Raw genomic sequence first — 14,958 nt, 5'->3', positions numbered from 1 at the left:
CATTGTCTCCGGTGTTTGTGTTGAGGTTTAACCGGAGGTCATCATTACGTAACGTCACACCTGCCTTTCAAAGGGAAACGATGCACACAAGAACGTAAATAGGGGTCCCAAACTTTCGCTCATGAGACGACGGGAGTCTCTCCTCCCGAAGCATCTGGAGACTATTACAGGTTGGTGAACAGCTGCGCAGAGGAGTGGCTCCTCTTTCTGCCGCCGCAGACTGAAAAACAATAGTGATGTCTGCACAGAACCAAGCCGGGCCGGGCCGGGATGGGCCGTGTGGCGCCACGTTGTCAGACATTCACCTGCAGCCAAACAAAGCCCTGGTTCTTGTTATTTGTCTGGACACGTGCATCCTGCTGTCAGGACACGGAGCTCTCACAGGGTTAAACTCTCACAAACACTGGAGTTCTCCCTGCTGGTTTTTTCCCTGCTGAAGTTATAAATAGAGCCGTGTGTTCAGTCCGGCGGCCGTCCTCCTCCTCCACACCAACGCCTCACCTTCTCCGCTCATCTCCGTGAGCCACTTCTCCCGTCAGGATGCGTTGCGTGAGCTGGTTTTTGTCGGGGACCCTCCTGGCGGTCCTGGCGGCGCGGGGGGCCCTGAGCCAGTGTCCGACCGGGTGCAACTGCCTGAGCAGCCTGCAGCACGTCATCTGCGACGGCGCGGAGCTGAAGAGGATCCCCCAGGTGCCCGAGGCCACGCTTTTGATGAGCCTGCAGAGGAACGAGCTGGGCGTCGTCCCCGCAGGGGCCTTCAGCGACAACAAGGAGCTCAACTCGCTGCACATGCAGAACTGCGGGATCCGGGAGATCCAATCCAAGGCTTTCAAGGGTCTGAAGAAGCTCACCTACCTCTACCTGTCCAACAATAACATCAGCATCATCAGGCCCGGCGCCTTCGAGGACCTCACCCACCTCACGTACCTCTACCTGGACGGAAACCAGATCAGCGAGCTGYTTAAGGGGATCTTCTCCCCGATGGTCAGCCTTTTCTTCCTGCAGCTCGARGACAACCAGCTGCAGGAGCTGAGGCCGGGCACCTTCAGAGGAGCTAAAGTCCTGAGGATGCTGCACATGAGCGGGAACCAGCTGACCACGCTGCAGCCGGGCTCCCTGGACGAAGTGGAGAACCTGGCTCTGCTTCACCTGAGCAGGAACAAGTTGTCCACCTACCCCAGCGCTGCCCTGAGCAAGCTGCGCGTGGTGGAGGAGCTGACGCTGGCCGACAACCCCATGAAGATAATCCCAGAGAACGCCTTCAGGAGCTTTGGGCGCTACCTGGAGAAACTACAGCTGGACAACATGGGCTTAGAGAAGGTCAGTCCTGCTTCCAACAGCTGGATGGAACAAATAAAATAAAAACAAACATCGAGTTTTTTTTAACTTGTTAATTTCTTTGAATCTAAAATACATTTAGAGAGAAAATAATGACAAGCATTTAAAGTATTACCTAGGATTATGGATTAAAGACACTTTGTTATGTCTATGATTAAAAATATTGGTTAAGTTTATGGATTATTGGTTAGGTTTATGGATTAAGGATTGATAAACATTTGTAAGGATTATGGATTAAAAAACAGATTTATGGATTAAGGATTGAAAACATTGGTTAGATTWATGGATTAGGGTTTGAGAAACATTAGTTAGGATTATGGATTAAAGTTTGATAAACATTGTTTAGGATTATGGATTAAGGATTGAAAAACATTGGTTAGATTAATGGATGAAGGACTGAAAAACATTGGTTAGATTAATGGATTAAGGTTTGATAAACACTGTTTAGGATTATGAATTAAGGACTGAAAACATTAGTTAGCTTTATGGATTAAAGACACTTATGTTCAGGGTGAAAAACATTAGTCAGGTTTATAGATTAAAAACCTTTTGCTATTTTCAGGACTGACAAACATTAGTTAGGTTTATGGATTAAGAAGTGAAAAACATTGGTTAGGATTATGGATTAAGGACTAAAAACATTGGTTTAATTAATGGATTAAGGTTTAATAAACATTGTTTAGGATTATAAATTAAGCACTAAAACATTGGTTAGATTTATGGATTGAGTTTTGATAAATATTGGTTAGGATTATGGATTAAGAATTGAAAAACACTGGTTAGGATTATGGATTAAGGACTAAAAACATTGGTTTGATTAATGGATTAAGGTTTGAAAACATTAGTTAGGTTTCTGGATTAAAAGTTGTTTTTATTTTGGTACTAAAGGAGTATTGTTTATATCAGAGGCACTTGGTTAGGTTTGGGCATTAGAAGTACATTATTAAAATAAGCTATTTTTGTAATTAAATAATTCAAGCATTAGTAATCCAGTGAAATAAACTTCAAATGATAAARGTTGAACCGATGAGGAGTCAGAACAAGCTGACACTTCAAGGCATTAAAATGATTTTATGAACCATAAAAATTGCCTTAAGGAAKGTAAAAGGTTTAAATTTAAAGTGTATTTTTGTTTAAACATAATCCTGCTCTTAGTTTGACAACTAGAACCAGACAAATCAAAGTTTTAGCCACTAAAGTTGTTGATATACGAGTGTAATCTGGTTTTTAGACGTCTGAGTTTGTTTTCTGAGGTTAATCCAGCGCACTGAGGTGCTCCAGGTGGGAAACTAAAAAACAAGCTTCTCACGCTGGAATGGTTGGAATCCAGGTGGAAGCAGCAGAAGCTGGCAAAAACCGCACCGTTTAGGCCACTTTTCAGCCAAACGCCAGTATTTATGGGTTGTTTTTGTTTGCTGGACCTCGGCCCAGCATGTCTGAGTCAATTTCAAAAAGTGTTATTTTCAGCGACGAGCGTTTTCCACCTCGGCTGCGAGGGTCCTGTAAACAGGTCAGGAGGGGTTAGGGGACAGGTAAACAGAGGCAGGGTGCTCCACGGAGCARGAAGAGGAGTGTTTTTAGCTTGTTGAATGGACAACGGGTCCCTTTGAAGAGGCAGACGACAGAACGAGCAAAATCATTTCATGGCTTCTGAACACCAGTGGAAATTTCCAAACAAGGCGTCTAAAGCAGAGCTCCTCTCAGGTGCTCGCACTRGACAGAGGTCGGTTCACGTAGCACCTCTGTGAAGCTTTTAGCACCTTTGCAGTTGGGTTTGAAATTAAAGGATAAGGAGGAAGCCTGTGAATGTCAATGTTTACCTACGTGTGGCTGCAGGAGGAAGAATGAGAGGCTTTCATGCCTCCTGTTAAAAAAAAACGGCAGAGATTCCCTCAATCTGTATTCACACAGAACAAGATTAAATTTAAATAATCCGCATTTTTATTTATTTTTCTAGTTCTCTGACGGGGCCTTTAACGGCGTGACAGCCATCAGATTTCTTCACCTGGACAACAACAACCTGAAGTCTCTTCCCAAAGACCTGCAGTTTAAAACCATCACCAACATCACCCTGCAGAACAACCCCTGGAGCTGCACGTGTCAGCTAGCTCCACTGCTCAGGTGAGACTCACCTGAGACACGTTTCTACCTGCGGACTCAACGTAACCAGCCGCTTCTAACTCCCCTCTGATCTGATCTGTGCCTGCAGGTGGATGGACTTGAGAAAAATCCGCCCGGATGCAGTTTGTGCGTCTCCGTCGTCTCAGAAAGGCAAACCAGTCAGAGAAAGCGCCACCTTCAGGCGCTGCAGGATCAAGACCAAACAGAAAAGCAAGAAGGACCCGCTCTAATGAGGCTCACAGGTATCRGACTATGAATGAGCTGCGACTGTGACGAAGCTAATTAAAATCATCATTAGCATCATTATCTTTACTGGTGAGGGGCGGGGTAACATGATAAACCTGGGGGAACTCACTAAAGTAGGTATAAATAGTGTTGTATAAAGTACCACAAAGTGATACTTGAGTAAAAATACAAGTATCTTACCAAAAAATTACTTTGATAAAAGTTAAAGTCTCCTTTAGGAATATTATTTGAGTAAAAGTCTTAAAGTATCTGATATTGTTTGTACTTAAGTATTAAAAGTAAAAGTATTGATTTAAAATGAGTAGTTAGATTTTCTTAAAGGACATTTATTAGGAGGTGACCTCCCAATAAAACTGCAGAAATGACTGTTGTATTAAAATAATAAATTTATGTTAAATTTAGTCCAGCTGTTTCAGTTTCTATACATATATCAAGGGTGACCAAAAACTTTCCCCAAAATGAAATCTATCTGAGGGCTGCGGCCAAATGCAATAATTTAATTCATGAAATACAAATACTTCTTAAGTACAGTCCTTTTATTTTAATGATGATGTCCTGCTGGAGTCTGACATGATTTGTTTGTGTACAAACTAATACAGCATCAGAATTTTAAATATTTATACTTCTCATTCAACCACAGTTAAATTCAGTCTATCTAGGAGGCACAGTTTATATGGATAGTATTTATTTTTTACAATAACAAGCTGGAATGAAAACAAGCAAAAATGAAATAAAACTAACAACTTTCTACTTCTTGTCTTTTTAAAAAATGTAAGGAGTAGAAGTAAAAAGTAGGCTGAAAAATAATTACTCAAGTACAGATACCCAAGAATTCTACTTACGTACAGTAAAGAAGTATTTGTACTTGGTTACTTTACAACTCTGGTTATAAAGMGGGGTGAGGTGGGCAACAGTATGATTTTACAAGCCGTATGCTCAAAAACAGGGTCATCAGGGCTCTAGACTAACTTWTTGACTGTTTTTTTCTTAATTGCACCCAAATTTTCAACAGCGTTGCATTAACATTGCAGTTTTACAAGTTTGTTTTTTTTATTATTAATTTTTTAAGCCAATATTTATTCACAAATATTAGTTAGTTAGTCTAGTAAACATAAAGGTCTTTATTTGGACCAGAATGGTACAAAACATAGAACTTACTGAAAAGTTTTTAAAGTGATTTTATGACCTGAATTTTTAACGTAAACATCTCAAGATAAACGAAATGAAAGGAATTCTAAATTATAAGTGAAAATGTTTAAAGGTTGAACATTTTATAAACATCTCAAACTGAACGTTTCATGGTTAAATGTCTTTTAGACCACATGTGCCCCTCAGATGCCCAACTCCTGTGAACACACAACGATCGACAGCAGAAATATTATTATGAGTTTTTATTAAGAGTGCAGCTTTTTTTAATAAAAATTATTTTAATTAGTTGAATCTTATGTATCTCTAACTGAAATAACTAATATGTCTAGTCATAAAMCCAGTTTCAGATACCTGGCATGTAAATGTGGTGAAGCTGATTATGTGTAAAAATGGCCTGCCATACAAATGAGCTTCTTTGCGCGGCTGAAATGATCTGCAGCGCTCACAGAGCAGCACCTGACAGTTAAACAGTTAAAAAACTCAGCCACACGTCTCATTCAGTGAGACTGAAGCTGAAAACTTGTTTCTCCACCTCACTCGTGAACAAAACCCTGAGACGCCTCAACTTCAGATTAAAACACAAATGTTTCAAAGATACACGACTAAAAACGTCTGAGCTCCACAGCTGCTGCTTCCTGTAAAAAAAACACTGAACCGCTACACTAACACTTCCTCTGTAAATACCTGAGGTGTGATTTTATCACCTCAACAGTCCCGAGGAGGGTTCGGTGGTTTTCTGCCGAGGCGACGCGACCCTGGACGAGCAGATTTAGATGCGAGGTGGTTCTGTGGGCGGCTCAGATTTAGCTTCACAGTTTAATTTGCGAGCTAACCTCAGTCTGAATGTTGGCCCTGAAAGTCTGGTACACCAAGTCCAGGTCCAGGTCCTGGTCCTGGGCTCTTTGGTTTGTTTTGGCTCCTGACTTTTCTCCTCTCTCTGCAGTAAAAGGAGTCCTGGTGTCCAACGACAAGGAGAGCGATTGACTCTACTCTGAAAGACTGTCACAGGTTTTATTCTGCAGTTATATCAAAGACAGGACAATGAACGGATGGTTTCCTCAATAATTTAGAGTTTCTCTGAAGAATCTGCTCCACTTCTGAGGCGCTCATATAACCTGCCTTCAGGCGGTTCAGTCCTTTTATTTTTCAGCTTTTTTTCCTGTAGAATCATAAATCTGTACGTAGTTCGTTTCTGTTCTTAGAACAGAAAAGAAGAGGATGGATTTCAGTTCAACAAACATTTGTGTTAAAAAAATAATAATAAAGATGGGAGAACTATTTGCTTGTTGAATGTTTATTCAGAATCTTTATATTTCTTAGACTTTTGGAAGCGATCACATCCAATAAATCTTTTACAAAAGTAGTATTTGTTGTCTTTATTGAAAGAACGTGTAGCTAAAAGTTCTGCTTTAGGATTTGTCTCCCTCTTGTGTTTGAAAACTGACCTGCATAAATAAATTTAGAAATTAAAGCTTAACCACTCATTGTTTAGCCTATATTTTGTTATAAAGAATGCACTAAATTTAGAAARTGGCTTGGACAAGTTGAAATGTAGATGTACTCACTGTTAACTTTTTGATGCCCATTACAGAAACAATTTTCTTCACCAGGTCAGAGGGGCACGGAGAACCAGCCATGACTCCTACGGTACGAAAATATAAACAAATCTGACTAAAACAAGAATAAAAAAAATACAGTTTAATTGATTAAAATGTCAGAAATATCTCTCTCACCACATTCAACAGAAGACAAGTCATATTTCTTCAAGTCGGGCTGGTTCAGCATGTCCACYTACATGGTGGGAGTCCCGTAGATCACCGTGCACCTGAGAAGGAAAACATCAACAWAAAATCTACATAAGAGCTTTTTTACTAAAATACAGAAACAATAAGTCGATTCTGAGATTTAAGACAATTTAATTCACTATTTAATTCACTGAAAACTTAAAAACAAGCAAAAAAAAGACAAAAAAATTGTTTTTAGTTCACCAGGTTCTATCTAACACTTTGAATCAGGTGTTTTATATTTAGTTAGTATTTAATGTGAACTAACCAGCACAGGAAAGCACGTCGCCCACCACCTTTAGTTTTAAATTGTCTCATAATGAGAAATGACGAAGTTGTAGACATATTGATCAAACCTGTTCTGTCATACTGCCAGTCTTCTCCCTCGAAACATAGGTTGAGGATGATTCTCAGTTTCTGGCGTTACCTTTCTTTCTCCAAAGCGGCGAGGTTGGCTCGTCCGTCGTAGCTGGCAGAGGGAAAGARCACGGTGGCGCCGTGCATGGCCATTATGAGCCCTCCACCCACAGAACCYAAGCAGTGGTACAACGGAACCGGCAGACAGATACGAAGGACGGGCTGCAGGGAAACACAACCAGAACATGAAATTTAAAAGTAAGTAAAGTTTCATCAGGGCTGAAATGAACAGATTTCATGATTCTGTAATGAAAGAAAACATCATCTTCAWAATGAAGAAAGTTTGGATCTTTTCATGACACCTTTCACGTTTCTAATAAACGTCGTGTCTAAAGCACATCATCCACGAACTTGAATAAAACTTTTAATGTAAGTAGTTTATTAACTTATTTAAAACTGCTCACCATCCAGGTGAATCCCATTCTTCTTCCGATAAAGTAAGAGTTGTTGATGATGTTGTGGTGAGAAAGAGTGGCTCCTTTCGGCGTCCCAGTTGTTCCCTGAAAACATGTTTTAATGTTCGATTACAGGTTTTATCAAACTGTAAACAAAATAAAAAATGTATGCTTTAAACATWAATCTGTGATGTTACACTACAGATAAAACTGATACGTTGTATGGTTGAGAATTTGTTATTTTTAAATAAGTCTAATATGACAGGATAAAAGCTTTAAACCAGTCCAGCAGAATTAACTCTTTATTTGAGAAAAGGAAACTGAATTTATTGTTTTACTGAATCATTAAACGATTTTAATCTGGTCTGGAAGCTTCATTAGAAAACTCATATTTTTCCTGATCAGTTCATTTAAAATAAATGTTTTTCTTTGTTAAATATAAAAATGACTCCAACTGTTAACAAGGAAACTTGAATCATATTTAAATTTGAAAAAAAAAGTATTGCAGTTTTAAAATAAAGAAATTGTGATTTCTATATGTGTTCAGTTTGAACACAGTGCTGAATTTGTCGAAGTAGCTAAAAATGACTCTTAAAATTAAAACATGCAGAAAAGATGCTGAAATGAGCAAAACATGAGATAAAAGCAGCAGAAAACAAGTTAAACTCAACTAAATAAATAGTAAAATGAACAAAACAATAGTTTAAAGTAACTAAACTGATACTAAAGCGTTACAGAAACCCACCCAGTGGTTCAAGAGATATTTTGCTAACAGGCAGGTAATGCCTGTGTAGCATTCAGGAGATTGTTTTAGACAAAACTCTTTCACCACTAAATATTTTAGTACAACATCTATAAAACTGTCTGATAGTTAATCAGCTGTAGATGTTCGTCCAGTTATTATTTTCTGACAGTTTTAAATTAATCCCTTCGTTGACTAATAAAAATAAACAAAGGAACATTAAGACCCCGTCTCTCCCCTGCTGAGCGATGATTACCGAGGTGAACTGGATGTTGATGGGGTCGTCAAAACAGATCRTCTTCTGCAGATCCTGCAGCTGCTGCTGGTGTCGGCTGGTTCCGGCCTGCATCACGTCTTCAAAGTGAAACATTCCTGGCTGTCGGGCGTCCAGAGTGATGATGGAGCGCAGTTCTGGGAGCCTGGGGGGGGGACGGTACATGTGGGTGAAAGTTCAGGATCCTAAACCTGCAGCTGGTCTGTGTCTGACGGGGGGTTCTGTTCTGAGTTGACAGAAACTGCATGTGGAGAGGTCAAAGTTCAGACCCGCAGAACATCTACAAAGTGCAGATGAGATATAAATTAACCCTCAATTCATATTATGAAATGAGGAGGGGAGAACTTATTTATACTGGCAGAGCAGGTTGGAAGATGATRATTTGATATTATTTATTATTTTTTAAAGGGATCCCCGATTAGTTGTAACATTAGACTTTATTCATAAACATATACTTTAAACCATGTTGGTGGTGCTGGTAGTTCTCGCCCACCAGCAGTTCCCCAGCACCAGTTTGGAATTTACTCACGGTACTTAAAGCTCTGRATCATCCTCCACTTGAGCCTCTGGCACAGGCGGACCTCTACTGTCTTTCTGTTGGTGAGCTACATGGTTTAATTCCAGTGTTGTATAAAGTAACACACAGTGATGAGTAAAAGTACAAGTGTCTTACCAAAAAATGACTTTGGTAAAAGTTAAAGTCTCCTTTAGGAATATTACTTGTGTAAAAGTTTTAAAGTATCTGATATTTATTTGTACTTAAGTATTAAAAGTAAAAGTATTGATTTAAAATGAGCAGTTGGATTTTCTGTAATGACGTTTATGGTAAATGGTACTGAACTTATAGAGCGCTTTTCAAGTCCCAGGCCAAATACAATAATATAATTCATGAAATACAAATACTTCTTAAATACAGTCCTTTTATTTTAATGATGATGTCCTGCTGGAGTCTGACATGATTTGTTTGTGTACAAACTAATACGGTAACAGAATTTTATGTATTTATACTTCTCATTCAACCACAGTTAAATTCACTCTGTCTAGGAGGCACAATTTATATGGATAGTATTTATTTTTTACAATAACAAGCTGGAATGAAAACAAGCAAAAATGAAATAAAAGTAACGACTTTCTACTTCTTGCCTTTTTAAAAAATGTAAGGAGTAGAAGTAAAAAGTAGGCTGAAAAAATAATTACTCAAGTAAAGTACAGATACCCAAAAAGTACAGTTGTTAAAGAGGTTTTAATCTTTTCAGTTATGTCCTATTATGTACTTTGAAAGATTGAAGTGTTGTCTCACAGCCAAGTTGTAAGTTTCTGTTTTTCTCTGGTTCACTGCTGGTGAGCTATTTTTATTTGTGCGAGCAGAAATGCAGCGTACTCAAAGAACCTTRGACCTACAGTTGTTCTTAAGTGTGTTGTGCACCAAATATGGTATACAATTTTGAAACTTGCTGTTCCTATTGCCCCTCCCTTTGCTTCATTAAAAGAAACTCTTTGCAGCACAAGCTCCGAGAGCTTAGAGAGACTTTATCTAAGTATCAAGTGCCTTCAATCTCTCCCTTTTGCAAAAGGGTGTTTTATTTAAAGGTATATCATCTGGTTAGCCCTTTCAACAGTAACAAAATATTTCTACTTAGTTACTTTACAACTCTGTTTAATTTTTACTCTCAGTCCTGAGAAACATTATAATCTCATCCAGGGTTTAGATTTCAGAAACTTGCTAAACCTTTAACAGTTTAACCTTCTGCAGGAAACAAAAATCTGAAGAAACTGAAAGTGAGAAACTGAGTAAACAATAAAGACCAACTAAAAGCTAAAGAAAGAAAAGCTAAGCTTAAATCTAAAAGTAGCAGAGTGCTAACTAAATTCTAAAAGTAGAATAAAGTTAGCTAAATGTTAACTGTAACAGAACGGTAGTTTAGTTAGATGTGTTTTCTTTYACAGTTAAACTGAACCTGGACTTGGTACCTGGCGCTCCGGATGTCTCCGGGGACGGCCGTCTCGATTTCAGGACAGATCTTCCTCAACATGTCGCAGTATTTCTGAGTCTTAAACTCCGTGGGACAAACYACAGCTTTACACCCAACCTGTCAAAAAACAAAAGCATCTTGATGAGATTCGATTTCTGTGGTTCAAAATCAACCATTTCTGTAGAAGAAACGCTCACGTTCCGTAAGGCGAACTCCACCTCCTGCAGCTGGTACGCTGGATTTACAGACACCTGAGGAAACAAAACAAAAACTAAAGATTGGATTGTTTTGTATTTCTTTATCAGGTTTTCTTTATTTAAATACATGTACTTGTCCTGAACACAAAACTAAGTTAGTTTTTTTACCTATTTAGTTATCATCAACACATTTTATAAAATAATCAAATCTGTCAAAACGACTGAAAGTCAGAGTGTAAACTAGACATGGGTTTTTATGATGTAAAAACAAGTGTGCATTGCCACGTAGCATGTCATTGCAGCATGGCTGTGCCTGTAGCATTGGACTTGCAGAATGAACTTTGACCAAGTTCAAATGTGTTTTCTATACCAGCTTGTGCSTGTCACGTCAGCAGGTGTTTGTAATTAAGGTAACTGTGTGACAATAAGAAGTTTGAAGAGATTTTTGTTAAAGTTGCAGTAGCTCGATTTGAACCCTGAACTCCCGCATGAAAGCCCACAGTGCTCATCATGAGACTATAGGAGACGTGGCAGAGGACAAACCCAGGGATTGGATTGTATGTATACAGAAAAAGTTTACCTTGCCAATGCAATTATTGACACTTAAGTGCAATATATTACAGCAATAGGACAACATAAAGACAGTATTACAGTAAAACATCAAAATACAATCATATTAATATTGTAATCCCTGAACTACTGAGTTTAAATTTTATGAAACTATGGTGCAGTACCATATTGTGTAGATGCAGCAGGGGGCAGTATTGGACCAATACAAGGCTCCATTGACAGCCATTATAATTTATGAAACATTAATATTTCAAAAACTAAGTTTTACAGGCACCAAAAGGCATAGCCATCATTTGGCACAGAGGCTTTACAGATATAAATTACAATGGCAGCTCTAGGACAAAGTATGCAGGAGGAGAAGCATGGCAAAGTTGAGATGACTTGGATGGGAAACGAATCACAATAGTGTGCATTGTATTGGCAATGCACACTGATAAAGAGAAACAGGAAAACAATAGTGTGCATTGCATTGGCAATGCACACTGATAAGGTTTAATTCTGACAGTTTCAGCTGTAGGACTGGTTTCTACAAAACTCACCAGCACAATTCCAGCTTTAGCGGTTGCGAACTGGAACAGGACCCATTCGTAGGTGTTGGGCCCCCACATGCCAAGCCGGTCTCCTTTAGTGAGTCCGAGAGCCAGCAGTCCTGCAGCAGCCTGGTCCACCTGCAGACACACAGACCCACGTCAGGAGCTGAAGACGCTGAGGCTGATTTTACAGCCAGACTTGGATTTATTAAGTTCTGAGCTGAAATCAAAGCGTCGTTCTGCCTTTTAGAACAATATCCTGATGCATCTCAGTAATCCAGGTAGAAAAAAAACAACAGATTACGTAGGTCCTCTGGATGGTTCTTCTTCTTTAACGAAAATGTTTTTCTCCTCCAAGAGACTTCTTCAGTCTGAGGGGTTTCAGGTGAACTCAGCCTGATAAACAGTGCCTCCACATGGTGGACAAACAGGTTTAATGTTGTAAACTGTTTGTTCACATGCAAAAGTGGACTGATGATCATTAGGGTCCTGATTTTTTTTTAATTATTATTAGTCTTTATTTTGTATTTAATTTACTGTATTTCACCCATGACACTCACCAAACATGTGCAATATACCAAACATCATCTCTCCTTACATTCTGTACACAACTTCTTAATATTTCTATTTATTTTTCATTGTACATTGTTTATGTGTACATAAGTGTGCTTATTTTTGTAATCCTGGGTNACCCATGACACTCACCAAACATGTGCAATATACCAAACATCATCTCTCGTTACATTCTGTACACATCTTCTTAATATTTCTATTTATTTTTCATTGTACATTGTTTATGTGTACATAAGTGTGCTTATTTTTGTAATCCTGGGTATTTATACTTATTTTATTCTTATTTCTTTCTTTTCACATTTCTCTGATCTGAACGGTTGRAGCTGTAATACCTGTAATTTCCCWCAGGGATCAATAAAGTATTCTGATTCRGGTTATCACTATTGTTCAGACAGCTGAGACATACTCACAATAACAGCATGTRAATTGTAAAAATGGTAGGTAAAAGATGCTAAAAGCTGGCTACAATTAGCAGATGTCAAGCTAAAAGCTAAAAGTATAAATAGGCTGAGTAAAAAAAAGCAAAATGCTGGTTCAAAGATAAAAGTAGCAAAAGGCTACCTAAAAGCTACAACTAGCATAATGAAGCTAAAATCTTAGACTAGAATAAGACGTTAAAAGCTTAAAGTAGCAGAATGGAAGCTACAACTATAAATAGCAGAATAGAAGCTAAAACCTTAAAATTAGTAGAATAAAAGCTACAAGCTTAAATGAACAGAATGGAAGCTAAAACTGTAAATAGCACAACAGAAGCTAAAGCCTTAAACTAACAGAATAAAAGCTAAAAGCTTAAATTAGCAGAATAGAAGCTAAAAGTTTAAAGTAGCATAAGAGAAGCTAAAAACCTAAACTAGCAGAATAGAAACTAAAAACTTAAACTAACAGAATAGAAGCTAAAAGCTTAAACTGGCAGGATGGAAGTTAAGACTGTAAATACGGTAGAAGAATAGAAGCTATAAGTTTAAACTACAATAAAAAGACAAAAACAGCACCAGTAGCTAAAGCAGATTTTAAAAAATAAAAAAAGACTTTAATGATCTGTGTCTATCAGGGAAATACTTGTAGACAAAAGATAAATATTTACAAAAGTATAAAAGTTACATGAACAAAGACTTGTAGCACCCATTCCTCTGAATGACCTGAACATTTCGACACAAACAGCTAAAATGACAAAGTCTGCACAAGTAGTTCGATTTAAAATAGGCACATAAAGATAAAAATGGAACATAGGGTGAATGCTGACTCAGCGTTTGAACAACAGTAAAACACAGTGAAGAAGACCAGGGCGTCTTTTGATTTTACAATACCCTCCGAGCATCACCTTATGGAGTTAAAGAATAAACAGGTTTATTTAACCTGTTTATTCTTTAACTCCAGAATAAACAGGTTTATTTAACCTGTTTATTCTTTAACTCCAGAATAAACAGGTTTATTTAACCACGACTCACATCTTGTTGGAACTCTGCGAAGGTTTTGCGAACCCCGTCCTGCAGGAAGACCATGGCCTCCCTGTCGGGCCAGCGCTCCACGGTGCGCCGCAGGGCCTCGCCAACCGTGTCGCATCTCAGCGAGACGGACGATGTGCCGTGGGCGTAGCTGGTGGTGAGASTGGGGACGATGGGCGGATGTTCCACGTGGATGAAACTGAAGAGATGAAGAACATGGAGCTTAAAAAACACGTTTATAGACATTTAAATACAAAAACAGCTTTAAGTCAATTAATTTTATAAATACTGAGCTAAAACTTGGCGTGGTAGTAGCTGAGAGTGATTCCCAACACATGTGGTGGTGCAAGGTGGAGGGTGACATGCATTCCTTCAACAGACTCTATTTTTATTTTGTTTTCTCTTCCTTTTTGTTTGACTTAGGTTGCTGCTGCACCTCTAAAGGAAAGTCTTGTTTTATGTGGATTTAAACCCTAAAAAAGCTCAAACAACAGAACCGTAAGCTCTTCAGGCCGGGTTTTGACACAGGATCTTGTGATTTCTTTGTGGTTCTGTAGAGGAAGACATCTGACACCACACAACTCAAGACGTCATCATGAGGCCCCACTTCCTGAGGGGTGGGGTGACTTCCAGTCCTGCCTGCAAGCTTCACTGCTTCTGAGTTCTGCATACTTTTAATCTCTCTTCTCACGTTTCATGTCTTTCTGTGCAGATAAGCTCCAACAGACAAATCCTGAGAAACTACAGTGAGACGAGAACAATCAATGTTTAAGTACAAATCTTTTCTATGTGGGTAAAAGGTTCAGATCAAAGTCCAGCTGTGGCAGATTTTAGATATCAATGGAGTTGTGCTGGAACTAATACTTTTAGGTTTAAGCCAGTAATTCATGACATACCTTAATGACCTAGGTTTTCATGACATGCTGTTTATCGGCAGAGTGATTATAGTCAGAACAAAATTTGCTAACAAGTCATTCTTAGATATCACTTGTGTTTATCTTTGTGTTTTCCCTTGACCTTGTATGAAATCTTGCTAAGATGACATAATAGTGTTTGTTAAACAATATACATATATGAGGCCTCTCAGCTGCATCAGGAGAGACAGTGAGAGGCAGAAGCGCAGAGACAGAGGAGCAGAGGGGCAGTCTCTATGTTGTTCTCTGTGTTTCCTGTTGATGCAATCAAACTCAGCTGATCATCCCAC

At 38.7% G+C, this 14,958-nt stretch overlaps 2 protein-coding genes across 3 annotated transcripts in view; one reads left to right on the top strand and one right to left on the bottom strand.

Moving 5' to 3' along the window:
* Window positions 1-6,217, top strand: chad (chondroadherin; the record flags this gene model as incomplete). The annotated part of the gene is given in 4 exon segments (XM_014033158.1): window positions 1-1,320; window positions 3,296-3,459; window positions 3,548-3,701; window positions 5,798-6,217. Coding segments are annotated over 3 exon segments (1,086 nt in total). The 3' UTR covers window positions 3,690-3,701; window positions 5,798-6,217.
* The window catches only part of acsf2 (acyl-CoA synthetase family member 2), a gene marked incomplete at its 5' end in the record, with an annotated part of 21,405 nt that overhangs the window by 4,702 nt on the left and 1,745 nt on the right, over window positions 1-14,958 (bottom strand). For both annotated transcript variants that reach the window (XM_014033156.1, XM_014033155.1), the window contains 9 exon segments: window positions 6,420-6,496; window positions 6,588-6,679; window positions 7,066-7,217; window positions 7,460-7,555; window positions 8,449-8,611; window positions 10,438-10,556; window positions 10,637-10,690; window positions 11,746-11,874; window positions 13,758-13,953. In XM_014033156.1, the coding sequence (XP_013888610.1) occupies window positions 6,420-6,496; window positions 6,588-6,679; window positions 7,066-7,217; window positions 7,460-7,555; window positions 8,449-8,611; window positions 10,438-10,556; window positions 10,637-10,690; window positions 11,746-11,874; window positions 13,758-13,953 (1,078 nt within the window).

Source organism: Austrofundulus limnaeus, unplaced genomic scaffold (assembly GCF_001266775.1).
Source record: "Austrofundulus limnaeus strain Quisiro unplaced genomic scaffold, Austrofundulus_limnaeus-1.0 Scaffold1649, whole genome shotgun sequence".
NCBI classification, from domain to species: Eukaryota; Metazoa; Chordata; class Actinopteri; order Cyprinodontiformes; family Rivulidae; genus Austrofundulus; species Austrofundulus limnaeus.
Note: the sequence above shows the minus strand (reverse complement) of the source record. Positions and strands in the feature narration are given on the sequence as shown.